Source organism: Carassius gibelio, chromosome A5, assembly GCF_023724105.1.
Source record: "Carassius gibelio isolate Cgi1373 ecotype wild population from Czech Republic chromosome A5, carGib1.2-hapl.c, whole genome shotgun sequence".
NCBI classification, from domain to species: domain Eukaryota; kingdom Metazoa; phylum Chordata; class Actinopteri; order Cypriniformes; family Cyprinidae; genus Carassius; species Carassius gibelio.
Window position 1 is genome coordinate 2969094 of NC_068375.1, and position 20389 is coordinate 2989482.

The 20389-nt window shown below is 37.8% G+C and overlaps 1 protein-coding gene across 1 annotated transcript in view; it reads right to left on the bottom strand.

Annotated features, from left to right (window-relative positions):
- LOC127988847 (pappalysin-1-like) overlaps positions 1–20389 on the bottom strand; it is an 89788-nt gene that overhangs the window by 20479 nt on the left and 48920 nt on the right. Inside the window, exons 11-14 of the mRNA XM_052591388.1 lie at positions 15640–15747; positions 14920–15055; positions 14567–14780; positions 13618–13786 (exon numbers count right to left, since the gene is read on the bottom strand). Coding sequence (XP_052447348.1) covers positions 13618–13786; positions 14567–14780; positions 14920–15055; positions 15640–15747 — 627 coding nt within the window. The remainder of the gene's footprint in view (positions 1–13617; positions 13787–14566; positions 14781–14919; positions 15056–15639; positions 15748–20389) is intronic.

Consider the following 20389-nt stretch of genomic DNA (forward strand, 5'->3'; position numbering starts at 1 on the left):
ATTGTTATACACCACAAAACCAATAAAGGACTAAAATATAGCCTGTCCGTATGGGAGTTAAGGCATATAAACTAATGTAGATCAATCACACAAGCTCTGAGAGCTTTGAAACTTGACATGTTTGTAGTCAGGAAGTTGATTTAACTACTAGAAAAGACTGGATGTGAATATCTTGATGTATGGAATAAATAGACACATGTAAACACATATCTAAAATAAGCGGACATGCACAAATTTAATATCTATGCAGAATGTTTTCATTTACTTTGTGCTTGCTTTGCCTGGCATTATCATAGAAACACATATGATGGCTTGTTGGAAAGGTGGGGTTGTGCTGAATCCAGCAATACCAAATATGATATATATATAATAAAAGAGAAGTGTTCTGTCACTCAATGTATGAGGTGTCCAAAATGAATGAAAATGGAACACTGACATAATTGAGTCCAAACCCATTCATTATCAGTGGTGAGAAGAATGTTGAGAAATTCAAATATAAGAGACATCAAAAAATATTTAATATGGCACCTTGTACTATATGGAAACAAAGATTGAAATCGAAAGATAACACCTTACCATAGCACAAACAGGAGACCAGGAGTTTTAACTTAATGAACTTTTTAATAAAACTATAACTTAACTTCACACAATACAACTTAAATTACTGTCTTAAATAAAACAAATGGCAATCTAACTAAAGAAACAAACACTCTTCGAGGAAATGAGCCCTGTGTTCTCAGGCTGTTTAGTTTATTTTCTAGCAGCAACCATTTGGAACATCAACTGCTTTTGGGAACCGTTGGAGAAGGGTCTGGCTGCAGACTTGCACTTGCACTCTCAGACACTGCTTCTGCTAGCGACGTCACTTGCAGTCTTTATTTTTTATTTTGTTCTATTTATTGATAACTTTTTGTTTGAATTTCCCAACATTTTATAACAGTTGCCAGGTGGCGAAGACAAGAAAAAATAAACTAAATTACAATGTCACTTGCAATCGCTACTTGCACTCTCCGCTACCTGTGACTTCACTTGCAATCAACACAAATCTAGCATGTTGCCAGTGGAGACAAGACGCTGTGGTGGTGATTAAACGATTAAAACTAATTTAGTACTATAACGTACAGGGTCCTGCAAGAAAAAGAGAAGCACAGACCTTGGCCACAGAACAGCAGAATATGAACGCAATGCACAAAGTCTTTCGTTAAGTGTTTTCCTCCTGTAGAAAAAAACGAACACTTAATGTGGCATAATGTATTCAGACACATTAAGTTCAATTAAAAGACCAAATTCGATATATAGTTATTATTCAATGTACTGCAAGGCACGCAGATGGCTATGAACACAAGGCTATATGTCTTGTTGTTGACTCTAAGTATATACAGACCAGCAAATATGAACGGGCATTATGCATTAAGTGATTTTAAAGGATCAACTCCGTACAGGCAAGCAGACGAGTACAGAACGCAGTGCGTTAAATTGTACATTAAACGTTTTCCCCCTATAGAAAATCATTATAAATAAAACACATAATGTAGGTTAATGGACAAAGACAGTGATATAAACAAGTTGTAGACAGTTTATTCTATATGGAAAAATGCTTAATGTGAAACTTTACGTGTTTCGTTTATTCTGGGCTCACCTGCTTGCCTGTACATATTAGTTATGTATTTTAATAAAGTAGAGAAGCATGAGTTTGGCCTTTCTCATCTATGTCCATTATGCCACATTTTGCGGTATGTGAGGAAAATACTATATACATATTCCTTATATTAATGAACTGTACATTTAATTTGATATTTTAATAGCATCTTAATATATTAAGCCATGTTAAGTGTTTTGTTTCTACGCTTAGCTAGAGACGTCACAGGTAGCGGAGAGTTCAAGTAGCAATTGCAAGTGACATTGTAATTTAGTTTCTTTTTTCTTGTCTTTACCACCTGGCTTTATAAAATGTTGGGAAATTCAAACGAAAAGTAATAAAAAAAATAAACAAAATAAAAAATAAAGACTGCAAGTGATGTCACTAGCGGAAGTGCAAATGTCTGAGTGTGCAAGTCTGAGAGTGCAAGTACAAGCCTGCAGCCAAACCCTCTTGATACATTTTGGGGTCAACCCCCCATGATGTTACAACTGCAACACACCACTCATCCACATTGTCACCAGTGACAGAGTGGGTCATATTTGGACAGTCAGGGCAAGAGCAAAACCCTGTGCAGGTCAAGCCCACAGAAAGACACTGGCATTTGGTGGCATCGGCACAGTTTCCGTCTTTACAGTAGAGGTGGGTGAGGTCTCTAACTCCTTTAGGTGCTGGTGCCTTCTGGAACATCACAGATTAAATGCAGCCACCTTCTCTGAGCCTCCATCCTCTACCAACTGGGATCCAGAGAAGAGGTTTGGCCAGGTGGCTGTGACGCCACACTACTGTTTGGTACACGGCTCTCAGCACATGTTGCTGGAAGCCATCTTCTGTTGGGGGTAGATTTGCTGCTGACACCTCAGCTCATCCAGGTTGGTGCTAGGATGCCCATCTTGGTGCCTCTTCTTTGTCTTTCAAGATCTTTGATTGAGTGTTGGTGGTCATATCTATCAAAAACTATAACGACACAGCTGTTACCTTCCTTTCCAATTAAAGTTGCGATCTTTTTCCAGACACACTCACCCAGGTCATTGAACATTTGAAAGGCTGAATCATTGAGCATTTGAAGAAGATCCATGCCATCAATGATATATGCTGATGGTTCTTTTACACTTGGCAGCTGCTGTTGTCTTCTTTATGCTTCCATCATCAAAAAACAAAGAGGGTGGGACAAAATCATGTTTAATCTGAGATACGAGATTTTTATGATTTGGGAGCGGGGAGATACGAGGTTATGCACTCATTGATAAGAATGATACAGACACAGACGTCGCTGCTGCCAGCAGAATTCATCAAAGTCTGCGGTCGTGTCGAGCCTTTTGACAAGAGATAAGGCTTTAAGGGGTAACTAAACCCCTGGTCAGAGCCTGACTCCACCTACTGGCAATATTTGAAAAATGCTGAAAAGTGGGCAGAGCACAGCGGAGATAGAGGGGACAAAGCAAGGGCAGGGCTGAGCCGGTGGGGCGTGAACCTGAGACCCTCAGTGACAGATTAACTGACAGCTGCTGTTAGAGTCGCTAAAATGGAGAGTGACTCTAGTGACGCAAGTAGTTTTGCTACAGAGCGTTCATTTGAAGTAGAGGACTTTTCTCCCCCACCTTCACCTGAAGTGGAGGATGGTATCTGAGGACAAAGGGCCAGGGCCTGAGCCATATCAATTCAAGCCACTGGCTCAAACTGCGGTCTTAACTCCCGGATTCTGATAGGCATCCGATGATGCTAGCGAAGCAGCCGTGCAAGAGAGAATGGGGCCAGTCTCCGAGTAAGGCACTGCATCGCTTTTCAGCGTGAGCTGTGTGGAGCATTACAGCTGTGTGGAGCATTACCGAAGCATTACAGCTATGGATTTTTAACAAAACAAGCCTACTCAAATGTATCTAACCTAACGATTTTCATTCGTTATTGTAAGAAATGAAAAAAAAAAAAAAAAAACAGAGTTATGCAAAGATAGGCTTACTTGGCGCCAGTAGACAGACCTTTTTTCTCCCATAAATAAAACCTGTTAGCCTACTTGGGGCATTTTACATGCACAGTGCCAACTTTGAGTCAGTAAAATAATAATTAAAACAATAATTTAATGCTGGTATCCAAAACATTTAATTCAATACAAGTAGAATTAGAAATTAGATACATTTTAAAACTTCAATGCACATGTATAATAAGCCTAGTAATAATAACCCTAGTACTATCGATCATAACATACTTCTACAGAGACTGGAAAACTCGATAACTATAAAAAACACGATAACTATACAGATAACGATATTAGCGTCCACACCAGCGAACGATATTGTCTGTGTATTTTAAGCGGACGCGGCACGTCTGCTGCTTTAAATTCTCGAGCTCATTACAGCAGGATTGATTCTGATTGGTTGGCAATGTTTTATCGTTAATCAGGGGGGAAAAAATCGTTCTGAAAGTGATTCCAACGATATCGTTTCTTTATCGTTCTAGTTATGGTGTAGACTCTGCTATTCTTTAATATTGAGAACGATTTTTAGAACTATATCTTTATCGTTATCTTTATAGTTATCGTGCTTGGTGTGAACGGGCCTTTAGCGGGCAAAATCCTCAATATATAAGCACTTTAACATCTGAAGACGGAGGAGGTTTGGAGAGAAGCTCAAAATTTGTATTGGTGACAAAATCGAAGCTATTCAAAGCCCATATGAGATCTGGGATGACAAAAAACGTTGGTCCGACTCGTCCGTATCTTGGCCACCAATCTGTTGGGGAGACATTTATTCTTATTTAATAGAAACCCCTGGACCCTTCACTCATGAAAGATTAAAGGCTTTCAAAAGTCTGAAGGTCTATGATTATTTTGTTTCTCGAAAAGTTGGGCCAATCTTTTCTGCCAAACAGAAAGCAGAATGATGTGAGGAACATAGTCTTAAAACTTACCATGAACAAAATGTGCCTCACAAACTCGATCAGAAGCTGCAGGCTTTCTTCGGAACGTCCAGGTTTAATCGCCTAATTGCTCGCAACCATTTCTTTCATTTTTCCCTATCCTTTTCGAAGGGAATTCGAAAAAACTTTTTATCAGGCCCCCAACTAACCGTACAATCGACCACACAGCAAGAGTGAACCATCCTCTTCTCTAAATCCTCCTCCAAACGTGAAAAACAATCAAATTACAGGTAGCGGTGTTTCCTGCCACACGATTCCCATGATGCAACGCGACAAACATAAACAATGACGTCACAAAAGATCCGCCTATTGACTCCCTCTGCCAATGCATTGATAAAATTAATAGTTGGATGTGCCAGAGCTTTCTTCAGCTAAACAAGGAAAAAACTGAAGTCATTGCATTTGGAAATAAACTTGAAGTGTTCAAGGTGAATGCATACCTTGACTCTAGGGGTCAAACAACTGAAAATCAAGTCAGGAATCTTGGTGTGATTCTGGAGACTGGTCTGAGTTTCAGTAGTCATGTCAAAGCAGTAACTAAATCAGCATACTATCATCTCAAAAACATTTAGAGGTTTTGTTTCCAGCCAAGACATGGAGAAACTTGTTCATGCCTTTATCACCAGCAGGGTGGACTATTGTAATGGGCTCCTCACCGGCCTTCCCAAAAAGACCATTAGACAGCTGCAGCTCATCGAGAACGCTGCTGCCAGGATTCTGACTAGAACCAGAAAATCTGAGCATATCACACCAGTCCTCAGGTCCTTACACTGGCTTCCAGTTAAATATAGGATTGATTTTAAAGTACTTTTACTCGTATATAAGTCACTAAATGACCTAGGACCGAAATATATTGCAGATATGTTCACTGAATATAAACCTAAAAGAGTACTCAGATAACTAGGATCGAGTCAGTTAGCAATACCAAGGGTTCACACAAAACAAGGGGAGTCCTCCTTTAGTTATTATGCTGCCTGCAGCTGGTATCAGCTTCCAGAAGAGATCAGATGTGCTAAAACACTAGTCACATTGAAATCTAGACTCAAAACTCATCTGTTTAGCTGTGCATTTATTGAATGAGCACTGTGCTATGTCCGAACTGATTGCACTATATTTTCACTGTTTTTATGTAAAATCATTTTCTAACTGTTTTTAAATTCATTTTAGTTAAGTAGTTTTTTTCATAATTTTAAAAAAGTTTTAAAATTGCTTGTCTTTATTTTTATAATTTTTCTTCATGATTATTTTACTTTATTTTATGTAAAGCACTTTGAATTACCATTGTGTATGAAATGTGCTATATAAATAAACTTGCCTTGCCTTGCCTAGTAATAAGTAGACATTTAAAATACATCAATAACTGATATCATAGTTTAAAACAGGTAAAATCAGAGTTAAGGCTTGCTTTATGTGTTGCTCGACGAGGATTTCTCAATCGTTGCGACTTTAAATCCTGAGGACACAAAATGGCGTGGAACCTCCTGCCGCGGAGTGAAGAAGAGGTGGAGTTACGAGGATTCTCAGAAAGTTGAAGTGCCCAATGGAGTTAAGAGATTTGCTCTCAATCTATTTTCAACACTTTAGATTGTTTACCACGTGGGGTTTGACCAATATCATTGAATTAATTTTTCATTGAATTGAAAATATGAAATAGACAAAATTTGGACATGCGAGGATTCTGCCCGTCAGTGACGATATTTTAATAAAGGTGTTCCATTCCAATGTTAACCTGATTCAATTGGATCTGTGGTTCATATGAATTGTATAGTATACTGTGCCTTATGAAATGTATCATTATTAAATGTATCATAAATGTAGATCAGCACTTACCTAATTTAAGTTACTTTGCAGTAACAATGAATTTGTCAACATTCTTCTCACCACTGATAATGTGATTTGGACTTGAGGCTATTTTGTCCAGTGTTCTTTCATTTTGGACACCTCATACATTGAGTGACAGAACACTTCTCTTTTATTATATATATATCATATTTGGTATTGCTGGATTCAGCACAACCCCACCTTTCCAACAAGCCATCATATGTGTTTCTATGATAATGCCAGGCAAAGCAAGCACAAAGTAAATGAAAACATTCTGCATAGATATTAAATTTGTGCATGTCCGCTTATTTTAGATATGTGTTTACATGTGTCTATTTATTCCATACATCAAGATATTCACATCCAGTCTTTTCTAGTAGTTAAATCAACTTCCTGACTACAAACATGTCAAGTTTCAAAGCTCTCAGAGCTTGTGTGATTGATCTACATTAGTTTATATGCCTTAACTCCCATACGGACAGGCTATATTTTAGTCCTTTATTGGTTTTGTGGTGTATAACAATATCTGTTAATTTAACAATCTTAGCAGTAAAATATTTTTAGCCAAGAATCCATTTCATATGTGGGAGACCTTAGAGATGAGGAAAAACATTGTTGGGTTTAGTTCTACCTCCGGTAGGGGTATCTCGAAAACTAAAGCACTTTTTGACCATTTGTCACTAGCCTAGCAGTGAACACACACACACTGTGAACACACACCCGGGAGCAGTGGGCAGCCATTTTTGCTGTGGCACCCAGGGAGCAGTTGGGGGTTCAATGCCTTGCTCAAGGGCACCTAAGTCATGTACTGTAATTGCCAGCCCAAGATTCGAACCCACAACCCTAGGGTTAGGAGTCAAACTCTCTAACCACTAGGCCACAACTTCATGACTTTATTAGTGTTAAACTGTTGAAAACTACTATTGATTTTCATCGTTGACATTTAGACTGATAACTTCGGTGTGCAGATGCGGCAAATTTGCCACAGGACGCGCGATATGACAGTTGTGTCCGACTATATATGAACTAGCTGTTTTAAATACAATATTTTTATATTTAACATTAGTTTATCAGTTTGTCTAAAAGTATGTTTTTTCGATTATTGGTGATTCCATAGGCTCTCCCTCGCGCACCTGCACAGTTTAAAACACGAAATAGTTATGCTATGACAAGAACAAAGAGTCTCTCTCTTGCTCCATCCACTCTTGCTTCCAGACTTGTTTTAATGAAGCACAGAGTTAAACATGCCCTTCTCCACAGATTTCTTCTTTTGTTTATGACAAGTGATGAAAGCTGGACGGTTCCCAAAAAAAAAAAAAAAAGCAAATGTTTATTCAAACAGTTTTTGCTAGCATGGCACAGATTATATGGCAAATGTTTTTTTAACTTGCATTCACTAAACAAAACCATAGATATACCAACAGCAGTTTTGTTGCTGCTTAACTGTGACCCAGGTTACTTTTTTTCTCTTGTCTCTTTATTTGAAATTGCAGATTTAAATGGGCTGGAATGTGGTGAGCTTATCTAATGTTCTTTACCCTCTCAGGAAATGTACCAGCACCTAAAACTGAGCAAAGCTGCGGGAAGCACTTGAAATGCAATCCAGACACAGTTACAAAACACTTTTTACCCCCTTCTTTCCCTCTTCCTTTTCTTGTGCTGCAGCTCTTATTGAAAACAGCTCACCATAAAAGTGTGAGTTTTGAATATTTGAGGTGAATATCTGAAAAAAAAAAAAAGAAAAAAGCTAAATACATAAAACCAAAGTAAGCACAGCAATGAATTAACAAAGCAAAGCAAAAAATACAAAAAAAAAAAAAAAAAAAATCAAACAAAACTAAATTAAATTAAGCAAACCAAAAGTTAAACTAAAGTAAATGAAAGAAGCAAAAAGTAAAAACAAAAATAAAAGACAAAAACTAAACTAAGTTAAAATAAACTAAGCAAAATAAATTAGGCAAAGCAAAAATGGACTGAAAACAAACTAATAAAACAAAAAGAAAACACTAAGCAAAGCAAAAACTAAACTGGATATAAAAACATTGCGACAAAAATATCAAACAAAAAAATTAAGCAAAAGTACAGAAAAAATTAGCAAAAAAAAAAAAGAAATTATATATATATATATATATATATATATATATATATATATATATTTTTTTTTTTTAAGGCCTACCTAAAATTAAACAAAACAACAAAAATACAGTTAAAAAAGCAGACAAAAACAACAACAAAGCCAATCAAAAACTAAACTAAGCACAAGACTAAATTAAGTAAAGCAACATTCAAAAGTAAACAAAACAAAAATGAAGAGCAACACAACTGTTTATAAAACAAAAAGTCTCTATTTGACTGCTTCATGTGAGGGCAGCAATGTAATAAAAGACCTCATATCACTGGCTCAATAAAATCCCAAACAGAACGGCAGTCACGATCTACTCAACATCTCCCCCTAGGGCCAGAGAGGCTGCCGTCTATGTCATAACAATGCCAAAGAGCGTGTTAGTCCACACACCTGCCTTCTTTATAAAACTTGCGAAAGGGTACAGAAGTACATAAAAGTGTCATCTATCTTTCCATGCCCAGACATCTCTGGCTCTCTCAAAGCCATTTCAAAGCTCAATGGCAGTTTAGACACAAGGTTTATTAGCCGGCACTGGCTGTATTACAGGAGCAGTAAATGAAATGACCACAGTCACATGGGCTATGTGGGCCGAAAAGGAAAAACATAAACTGTTGTGGTTGAACAGAAGAAAAACAAACATGCAGGGGACTATTTAAATGCCCACCTGTACACTACGTAATCGGTGTCGCATGCGTAAACAAACGGAAACACATAAACGTGCCGCTCCTGCTTGGAAGTTATATCATGACGGGTCACTCTTTGTGCTGAACATAGGGGAAGGGGACTGCCATCACATTGGGGGGTGGCAAGTTGCAGAGGGGAGAGGGGTGTCTGCGTGCTGAGTTTCCTTCTTTTAAAACTTTACAGCTGCTGATTCCTCCTCCACTGAGTATTTAACTACCACTGACTACTGTGCCTAATTCAACACAGATGCCTCTGTTGGCTTTTCTTCTACACCGCAGCCCCATCCTGTGTTTCTCTCTCTGCGCACTCATACATGCACGCACGAATGCATAGTAACACACTTAAGCAACACACACACACACACACACACACAAACATGCATAAGCGCTTAAAAAAAAAGAGAAAAAAAGAGAAGAAAACCGAGGTAAAGCAAACCTTGAACTCTCCGCTTCCCTCTGCTCTGTTGAAATGTTGTTTGCCTAACAGTGATTTCAGGACATGCTCTGCTTTCAATAACACCTTGGCAAAAACAAGCGGCCTGCAGCCAGGAAGCTGCGGACACAAAGACATGACACTGTAGTGGTGCTTGTTGCTGTAGTTATCTACTCCCAAACCTGTCCTCGGTTCATGATGGGTTGGAAGAACAGACCCCTTGATGCTTGGCCTGCAACCTTATTAACACATATTAATCTCTGTAACAGCTCCTAATGCAGTTTTGTTTCTCTCAATAGGATTGTATTGGCACCTTCTCAGTTATGTTACGGTAACAGGTTAATGATGAAATGGCTAATTTGTCTCTGACTAAATCCTTTAGGAACACACATTAGGAGCTCCCTGGAGATGACTGATAAACTGTAATGACTGTGCTGGGATCAGCACTTGTACTCTGTAAATGTATCGCACTGCTGTTATCAGCTCTCTGGCTCAAACGCAAGTGAGACTTGGAAATCCATCCAAGGCAATTTCTTTTCAATCTTTGTATGGTAAAATTTTTAGAGGGTAATCTCTGAAGCTTTAATAATATAATTTCTAAACGAATGCCCATTTACAATCACGTGTATGTATGATATTATTTAATCTACCATACACACCCCCAGATTTTAGAATTATTATTATTTTTTCTACCAAAATAGTTTCAAAGAAGCCAAAGCAGCCAAACAACATCCTGAGCCAAACAAAACACACACACACACACGCACACACACACACACACACACACACACACACACACACACACACACACACACACACACACACACACACACACACACACACACACACACATATATATATATATATATATATATATATATAATTAATTCTATATATTTTTTTTTTCCTTTTAAAAATCTTTTCCATTTAAAGGTGCAACATTTTTTTTAATGTGTATATGTGTTTATATGTCTGTCAATATAAACAGGCGTAGCCCAACAGGTGAAGAAACAACCAAATTAAACCATCGCTGCAGGAGGACATCAGATCAGTGTTTAAAAATCATTGTCATGAACTGAAATAAACCGATTTTTTTTTTTTTTTTATGAAAATTTGAAATATTGTTTTGGCATCTTTAATTAAAATAAATTTAAGCACTAAAATTACAAAAACTTAAACTGAAATAAAAATAAATGGATAATAAAAAAAGCACCTAACAAAACTATTAATACTTCATCTAAAATTCAAATGAAAACTGCAAATATAAAACAACAACAAAAAAATACTTTCTTACTTTCTTACATTGGGGTGGGGGCAGTTTTTCATAAAAAAAAAAAAAAAAGTGTTACCCCAACTATAACTGCCAATGGAGTAAGAAAAAAAAATCTTACGTGAAAGGGAAAAACTATTTCCCCAATTGGCAGATATTTTTTTCTTGTTTTAAGGAAAAACCTATAAAAAATTATTATTATTATTATTATTTTATTTATTTATTTATTTATTTTTCAGAAAACGACTTCAAATCTTAAATCATTTTGCTTTTTCAAGTCAATGTATATTGATTTAAGAATGTTTAAATATTTGGACTAGAAAATGACGAAATACTAAGAAAATAATTTATATTGTAAAACTATCATTTTATAAATAGATATACATAATACTAAAATAATACTGCATCAAATGGGCCTGTTTTAAGGACTTCACCAAATGCTAAACAATATCACAAAAGCCGGTGAGGTTTAGAAACTGCACAATGTGGGATTGTGGGTGCATTTTAAACAGATAAGCCATGGTGAAAGAAGGTTGATGTTTTTTTTAAAACTCAGTATTTCTATTTCAGTTTTACACTGCAGTGCTGTAAATGCAGCACTACTACAGTTACAGTTATGAAAATCTCCCCTCTTACCTTACATAACCGCACTAGACATCTCCCCAATGGCCCCCGAAGCCCCCAACCCCGGACCCCAATGTGCAATCTGTTAAATAAATCGAGCCCTCCCAAAAGCAGAGAAAAACTGTCTGCTGCCTTTCCTTCAAAATGCATAATAACTCACCGGCCAAGCTTCTCAGTCGACTGCGGCTGCTGGCAGAAACCCACCCAACATACAGTAGAGCCCAAGTGCTTACAAAGAACACACAGCACTTTGACGTCTTTTCTTTTTTTTTATGTTTGCATTTTCCCTTTTCTTTCTTCCCCTTGTTCTCCTTCTGTCAATATCACAAGAGAACAAGCGCTGGAAAACAGAACAGAGTTGTTTTTGAAAGACCAGAGCTGCAAATGGCCCAAGACGTTCTTTGTGAATGGGTGGCGTGAAGGATGTTCGATGGCTTGTGGAATTAGTACAGCGCAAAACACTTGGCCAGGTGGAGTGGGGTAAAGGCCTGCCATTGCCACCACTGGCCTTTTGTGTGGAGGACAGGGGTCAACTGAGTTGCGGTAATCGCTGCTCATTGCTTAGCGAGGGAGTACTGGGCCGGCAGATCTGCAGTACCACTGATCCGTGGCTGTGCCTTAAACAGAGTCCTCTGGGAGTGCGGTGGCGGCTGAGCATGGTGCTCCACTGTTTTTAAGTCAAATAGACTTGAACAAATTGCATCCTGACTGACTACACTCCGACACTTTCTTCACACGTTCAAGCAGCAGTGAACCAGAAAATGCAAGCGCGATTAAAAGATTTGCAAGACGCACACACGCAAAACACAAGCAGACCTTCGTGATCACATATGCATGCCGACACAAACACCAGGCTTATGAGATTTGTGAATGGAAACCAATGATTTGCTAGATATAAGAAAAAAAAGTTAATTAACTATTTAACTGTTCGACTGCATCAGATCTTGTACCTGCATCTGAAGCCGAAAGGTAAATACCTTTTTGTCATTTATCTCAATACTTTACCTGTATTAACCCTAATTCAACACGAGTCAATGGTTGAATTCAAAGTTAATTAATTAAACTAACTGTCCATTAGTCAATGAATCCCGTTTTCTCTCACGTTCAACTCAAAATAAGGAAAGTAATCAAGACATGAGTTTAAGCCCAGCGGCAACTAGAGTTTATAATTGTCATTTTCCTTTTGTAAGTACTTTTCTAGATGTTCTCCATGTTTTCTTTCTCAATGGCATGCAAGCAAACAACAAAATAAAGGATTTCAAGAAAAAAAAAAAAGGTATTCACTTCCTTCCTGTCACATGAGTCCGTCAACTTCCTACCCTTACTTCCAGGAAGCATATATATATAATCATGAAGGTCTCTAAAATCATCCAAACACAACAGATCTTACAAGAGATCTATAGCTTTTTGTATACTTAGTCAAAATTCCAAGTGGCAACTATATTTACCGGTAGGGAAATCACTTGTAAGTACATATCATGGGAAAATTGGGTATACTGTGTTAATAGGTTCTAAATCAAGGTTATTGGTCTTGTTTAGTGCTTTTTGCTTCCATTATTCACAGTTTGGTTGAGTTTGCCATTCTAGCCTATTACAACAACAACAACAACAACAAAACCCTTCCAGTCAGAAGGGAGGGTGAGAATGAGAGTAATGTTCATGAAAAATCTACAGCTTCTCTTTTATTTGAGCCACATGGACCATTTCAGCAGTTCCAGGCAGAGAGAAAGGCATAAAAACAGCATCAAGCCAATAACAGAACGCCCACTGGCCTGTGCGCCAGTTATTATGACCATTCACTTACCGTCTCACAGTTTGGTTCGCTAAACCTACGTGAGCCATAAATCTTTACTGCTACTTTCTCTCTATGTGGCCAGGGCATGAGTCAATGATTATTGTTTAATGTAATATAAACCGCTGTGTGTGCATGAGTGTGCATGTGTATGTTTGTGTTGTGTGCTCTCTGAAAGCTGGTCAAAATACTTGGATTAAAAAATATAAGCCATTTTATTGTAGAATAAAAGCACAGAGAGTAAGCACACACACACACACCATTGTAGCATCCACAAATACACATTCAAAAAGCAATGAACAAGACTGTATTACCTGTGTTTTAATGATATCATCATCTCGGTGTATCTTCAGTGTATATCCTCGGTTGCAGGTGATGGTGCAGCGAGCTCCGTTGAAGTATCCAGGACTACTGCACTTCATCTCCGCATTACTGACCAAAGGCTTCTGACATTCAGTGGCGTCACACGAGTAATGAACACAACTGAGGGATTACACAAGGAACTTACATTATGACAATGTGAAACCTACAGTTAGTTTACTTTAACACTCTTGCATTATGAAAGCAAATCCATGCCACAATGGAAATAAACTCATCAGATTTTTCTTAATCAAAGACTTGAACTTAACAAAAACTGAATTTAACATTGGCCTGTAGCTAAAACTGTATTTTAATTTTTTACTTAAATGTTAATAAAAAGGTTAATAAAAGTAAAAAAAAAACAAATACAAATACAAAGTATACATTTCCGCTGTTGCACAATTTTATTTAACAAGCAAACAAATGTATGTAATTTCTCATACCAAACAAATAATTTCTATCACTATAAATGTTTAAATTTTTACAATTTTCTCACTAACAATTGTTAATCATATTTAATGGATGTAAAACTAAAGCTTTGCTGTTGACTGTAAGGATATAGCGTGACCCAGAAAAGGCTTTTTTATTGTTTTTTGTTCAGACATCCCTTTATTATTAATCACTTTATTGCCATCTTTTACGCATCATGCGCTTGCAAAGTGAAGAAAATGGATTTATTAAATTACATTGTGCAATAGCGGATTAAATAAATGTGTCATCAACATTTCTTCAAAACTTGTCACCACTGCAATAGACATCATAACATTATAAAAAAAAGAAAAAAAAAAAGAAATCAAATACTATAATTACAGATCTACGACCACATCTAAGCGCTGTGGACTGGCTAACCATTTAGCCTTTATACTGACATGAGAGGGAGCAATGGTAGATTTATGTCCTCACCTTTGGCCCATGGGGTTGTAGATTTCATTGCTCTGGCAGCCGCTGATAGTGATGGGGTCAAAATATTGAAAGGAACGCAGCCCAACACCTGAGATGGCCACCAGAGAAGAGCTGAAGCTCACTATAATGGCTTTTGTCCGGTAGAAGGCCACACTCAGGTCATGACTCACAGGAATTACCAGTGGATTGTTCCGGCAGCTCAGCCTCCAGTCCCCTAAAACCATCCAGTCATGGCAAAAAAATAAAATTAAATACAGTACAAAAATCACCTTCCATCCACCTTAATTTTCTAGAACATAGAGCTTGAGGTAAAAAGTGTGTTCAAATGTTATGGAGATTGGGCTGAGACTGACCGAGAGGGTGGGTTTGCTCCTTAGTGTCCAGCAGCTGAACAGTAATGTTGTGTTGTCTCTGGTCAATGTCGGCTGTTCCGTCAGCAGCCAGATGTATGATGACTGCGGCAGCCACCATAGGATGGGCGTAATAGGCCTTTTGGGAGGAAAAAAACAAACCAAAATTAAAATAAAAAAAACCTGACTGACAGTCCGTTCATTTAATTGATAATTGCGACTTTACCAAGTAGCATGTGCTTCTGAATCAAAATCTTTTATTGATTAAACACAATAACAAAATTATTCTAACCCCAATCTTTGTCCTAACCATTAACTACTCTTACATTTTTAGGGAAATTAGGTTCAGGGTTCCTACACCTATTGACCAATGAATTTCCCCTGACTCTCCCAGTCATTTGTGATTACTGAATATTAAATAATTTTATTAAAATTTTGCTTATTCAACCAGAAATAGTTTTTATATCAAAATGTTAAAATTCTCTTAACTTCATAGGTTTCCCATGACTACTTGAAACTTGTCGATTGATAATAAAGTTGTTTTATTTACAAACCCTAACCCTAAAATCTGGTTTAGAAGAATGTTGTTTCAGGAATATGTACTACTTGGTGAAACCATGGTAAGTTACATGATCAAATAGATTTATGCACCTGATGTGACATGACATTAATCTGTTCAACTGAATCCAAAAAGTTACATTATCATGCTTAGCCATTTCTTACCTTCAGCCAAAATCGAGAAGTCCAGCCGTGCTGCTGAGATTCCTCACAAGGAAACCAAGCGTACTGAGACACGCCATGTGACAGGTCGAACACCTTCGACTGACAGCTCTAAGCAAACAAACATAAGAGATGTTTACTGTCTTTCCTCTTCCTTGGTTACTCATTGAATGTAGCCAATCAAAGTGTGTGTATATATGTGTGTGTGTGTGTGTGTGTGTGTGTGTACACATACTACCATTCAAAAGTTAGGGTCAGTAAGAATTTTCAACACTAATAATAATAATAAGTGTTGAAGCAAATCGCATATTAGAATGATTTCTAAAGTATCATGTGACACTGAGGATTTGAGTAAAGCTGAAAATTCAGAATTGCCTTAACTGGAATAAATGACATTTTAAAACATATTAAAATAGAAAGCAGTAATTACTGTTTTTGCTTTATTTTATTTTATTCATTTATTTTTTATAAATGCAGCCTTGGTGCGTATAAGAGACTTTACAGCATATTTTTTGGAGTGCAAACAATAAGGCACTAAAACAGAATAATGATGAGGCTACAAGCTTGTAGTCCATTATGAAAAGGTAAATTAGACCATCTGGAAGCTCACAATTAGCCTCTAAAGTGGCCAGGTTAAAGTGCCACTCCAGAACCGTCTTAAAGCCAGTGAAATCCGGGTGAAAAATGGGTGAACCGACCTATCACTCTCTTCTGAGAACTATGAGCACACCGCAATGAGATCAAAACTGGCCTGAACTCTAGTAACTGTTAAGTTTCAGAATTACTCTCATGAAGAAGTTTGACTCTGTGTGACAGTGAAGTTCACCAATCATACAAGCCTTCAGGGAGGGTCAAGTTGGTTCAAAAGGAAGTACTGTACATTGCCTTTCTAGTGGCATTTCAACTGAACATCTGACTCCTAGTCCAAGTCTTCTCAACTCTTCACCCTTGTTTCATGGTGAATAGTATCGAGTGTATTTCATTTCACTGTAGAATAATGTGACAGAGAACCTCACTGAACCCCTTGAACCCAAATGTGGGGTGACAGTGCTGCAACGCTAGGTGACACTGGAGAGCTACACGCTTCCTCATCGAGTGAATGGCACTAATTATGTGTTCAGTGTTTGTGTATTTGTAACAGCACTGGGAGCAGATTAGGACAGCAGTGCTTTCACTTAAGCGGTCTTCTGAACCTGCCCAATATAGATGTCCCCAGGAATTTTGGTGTGATATGCAGAGAGTATTTTTTGCTCGGTCAGCAGTACAGGTGTGCCAGTAACTGTCAGGCTTTTACGCTGATCTCATTTCCCCTTCATACATTTATCTTTAGTTTTAAGTACCTCATTAAGTACCTCATTAGCAAATGATTTGTTATATCTGTGTGCATACACAGTTTTTGTAGTTAAACTAAATAAAAATCACAAATGTTTCCCTGGTTACTACCTGGAATAAAATATTTAAAGTAAAATATAAAATACTTTTTTTCAGTTAACGTTTTTTTTTTTTTTAAGCAATAAAGGTTTTTATGGTTTTAGTTAACTATAGTAACAAAATTATATATACAAATACATATATACATACACATACATACAGTGGGGAACATATTTATTTGATCCCCTGCAGATTTTGTAAGATATATATATAACTTATATAAAGGTTAGAAGTTGTTTTGCATTTCAGTGAGTGAAATAAGTATTTGATCCCCAAGCAAAACATGACTTACTACTGTACTTGGTGCAGAAACCTTTGTTGGCAGGCACAGAGGTAAGATGTTTTCTGTAGTTGGTCGCCAGGTTTGCACACATCTCAGGAGGGATTTTGATCCAATCTTCTTTACAGATCCTCTCTAAATCCTTAAGATATCTTGGCTGTTGTTTGGCAACTCAAAGTTTCAGCTTCCTCCACAGATTTTCTATAGGATTATGGTCTGGAGACTGGCAAGACCCCTCCATGACCTTAATGTGCTTCTTTTTGAGCCACTCCTTTGTTGCCTTAGATCTATGTTTCAGGTCACTGTCATGCTGTCATGCTGGAAGACCCATCCATGACCCATCTTCAGTTTTCTGGCTGAGGGAAGGAGCTTCTTGTCCAAGATTTTACAGTACATGGCCCCATCAATTTGCCCCTCAATGACGTGAAATCGTCCCGTACCCTTAGCACAAAAACAGCCCCAAATCATAATGTTTCCACCTCTGTGCTTGACTGTAGGGATGGTGTTCTTGGGGTAATTTCTCTCCCTCCAAACACGGCGAGTTGAGTTAATGCCAAAGAGCTCAATTTCTCATCTGACCACAGCACTTTCTCCCAAGCCTTCTCTGAATCATGTAGATGTTCTTTGGCAAACTTTGACCATGTCTGTACATGTGCCTTCTTGGGCAGGGGGACCTTGCGGGCGCTGCAGGATTTCAGTTGCAGCGTAGTGTGTTACCAATGTTTTGCTTGGTGAGTGTGGTCCCAACTTCCTTAAGATCAGTAACAAGCACCTCCCGTGTAGTTCGGGGCTGATCCCTCACCTTTCTCATGATCATCTTTACCCCATGAGGCGAGATCTTGCATAGAGCTCCAGACAGAGGCCTATTGATGGTTGTTTTTTATTTCTTCCATTTCCGAATAATTGCACCAGCAGTTGTCTCATTTTCCCCAAGTTTCTTGCTGATAGTCTTGTAGACTCTTCCAGCCTTGTGTGATCTACAATTTTGTCTTTGACATCTTTTGACATCTCTTTGGTCTTGCCCATGGTGGTGGGAGAGGTCGGAATGGAAGATACAGATTGTGTGGACAGGGGTCTTATTCACCTAACGAGCGGACATTAGGAGGAACTTCTTAAAGTGGCAAGACTAATCTGTTCCACATGGGCACATAACCAATCATTGAGAGCCAGAATTCTTGCCTGTTGGTAGGGGATCAAATACTTATTTCACTCACTGAAATGCAAATCAATCTCTGAACTATATTTCATGAGTTCACACTTACATATAATTAGCTGATGTATGGTATGCATATTTGCTGTGCTGTCCGGAGAAGGGCTCCGAGCTCGGGAATGGCCTGGACTTAGAGTACCCCCTCTTCCCCGTCTATTTATAAAGTGAACTCGAAGTGAGGAGATGGGGTGGAGGAGGGATACTGATAAACTGTCAATGGATTGAGGTAAGTCAGCGATATTTATACTATGGCATTGATTACTTGATTGTGGTCCACCTGTGTTGATTAGGCTAAGTATCTGACACGCTCCTCCCGAATCTTGTTACTAAAACATCATATAATGTTTTTTTTTTTTTTTTTCTGGTTGATATTCTGTCTCTATCTGTTCAAATAAACCTACCATAAGAATTACAGGTCCTTCATTTCTTAGTCAGTGGGCAAACGTACAAAATCAGCAGGAGATCAAATAAATATTTTCCCCACTGTATTTATATATTTAGTATTATTGTTATATATAATTTTTTATTTGGAAATGGTGTATAACAATAAATAAAAGGGTTGAAAAATATTTTTATTTTGTGATTTTCTTTTTATGTAAATTGTACTTTTATTTATTTTTATGGAAAACAAGTCAACATACTGATAAGCAATGAGTTTTGCAGTGCAGTATAATGTAATATCATGCAGCTAATTCTTGAACAGTAATAGCTTTTTCCTTTTTTTTTCTTTTTTAAGAAAGCAGAAAAGCAGTCGTTCATACATTTTACATGGCTATAATCTTTCTGGACAGAAATGAATTTGTCTCTGAAAGTGGAATCATCTTTCAGTTCACAGATCTAGAGGTGATGTAATATTACATGAATTAGACTGAGAGACCGGAAATTTACTTCATTCACTACTCTAAGACAGCTCTGCGGGGAGACAGCTGACTGGAGCAGCTACGGGGATTCATAACTTCTTTTTCATCTCTAAATGCCTTATATAAAATTGAATGAAACGGATACAAAATTAGCCGCAAAACTAGAGAATTCTGATGTAATGCTTAAAAGAGGCTTAGAAAGGGAGAAATGAGGTGAAAAAAAAGAATAAAAGGATATTTGTTTCTGCACTCCTCGCTTAGTCTCATGAGATTCCTCTCTCTTTCTCTCTCTCTTTATAGCTCTCTCTCAGCACGCCACGGTAAGATCAGTGACACCATTCCCCGCTCCTCCACCTCTTCTCCATTGATTCAAGTACACTACTGTACGCAGTCCGTTCTGCATCTCTGTTGCCCGCTGCGCCACACAATAAGCAAAGAAGCATTTCGTCATTCTGATACAGCGTTAACATCGATCACCAACTGATTCACTTAAGTCTGTTTCCAAGCTGAACGAGGCCTTGATTTACATTCATATAAAATACTTGCGAGACTGTGAAGCGAAAGTACAAACTCCACACAAAGGTGTATCGGCAGGACTAACTATTCAATGTCATTGTATCCTATGTGCTATCATTTCCCATTATGAGCCACAATACCCATTTTCTCCCAACAATGAGGTTCAAGCTCAATTGTGAAAAATGTCCATTTCTCAGTGCCATAAATCCTTAGGTTGCGCACAGCATGATAGGAGTAGTTTTGTGACATGATTAACTCAGGAGCTTGCACGATTTCGGGCGCAGGAGACTCGCGCTCCTCAAACATCACGAGAGGGGGGAGAAGAGGAGGAGAAGTGGCCAACAGAACTGCAAAATTACAAATGTATCATGTTGAAATATCCAGGGAGTAAAACAACACAGTTTTTTTTAGACGTCCCTCAGAAAGAGCCAATTTTTTACTACTTCCATGTGTGAA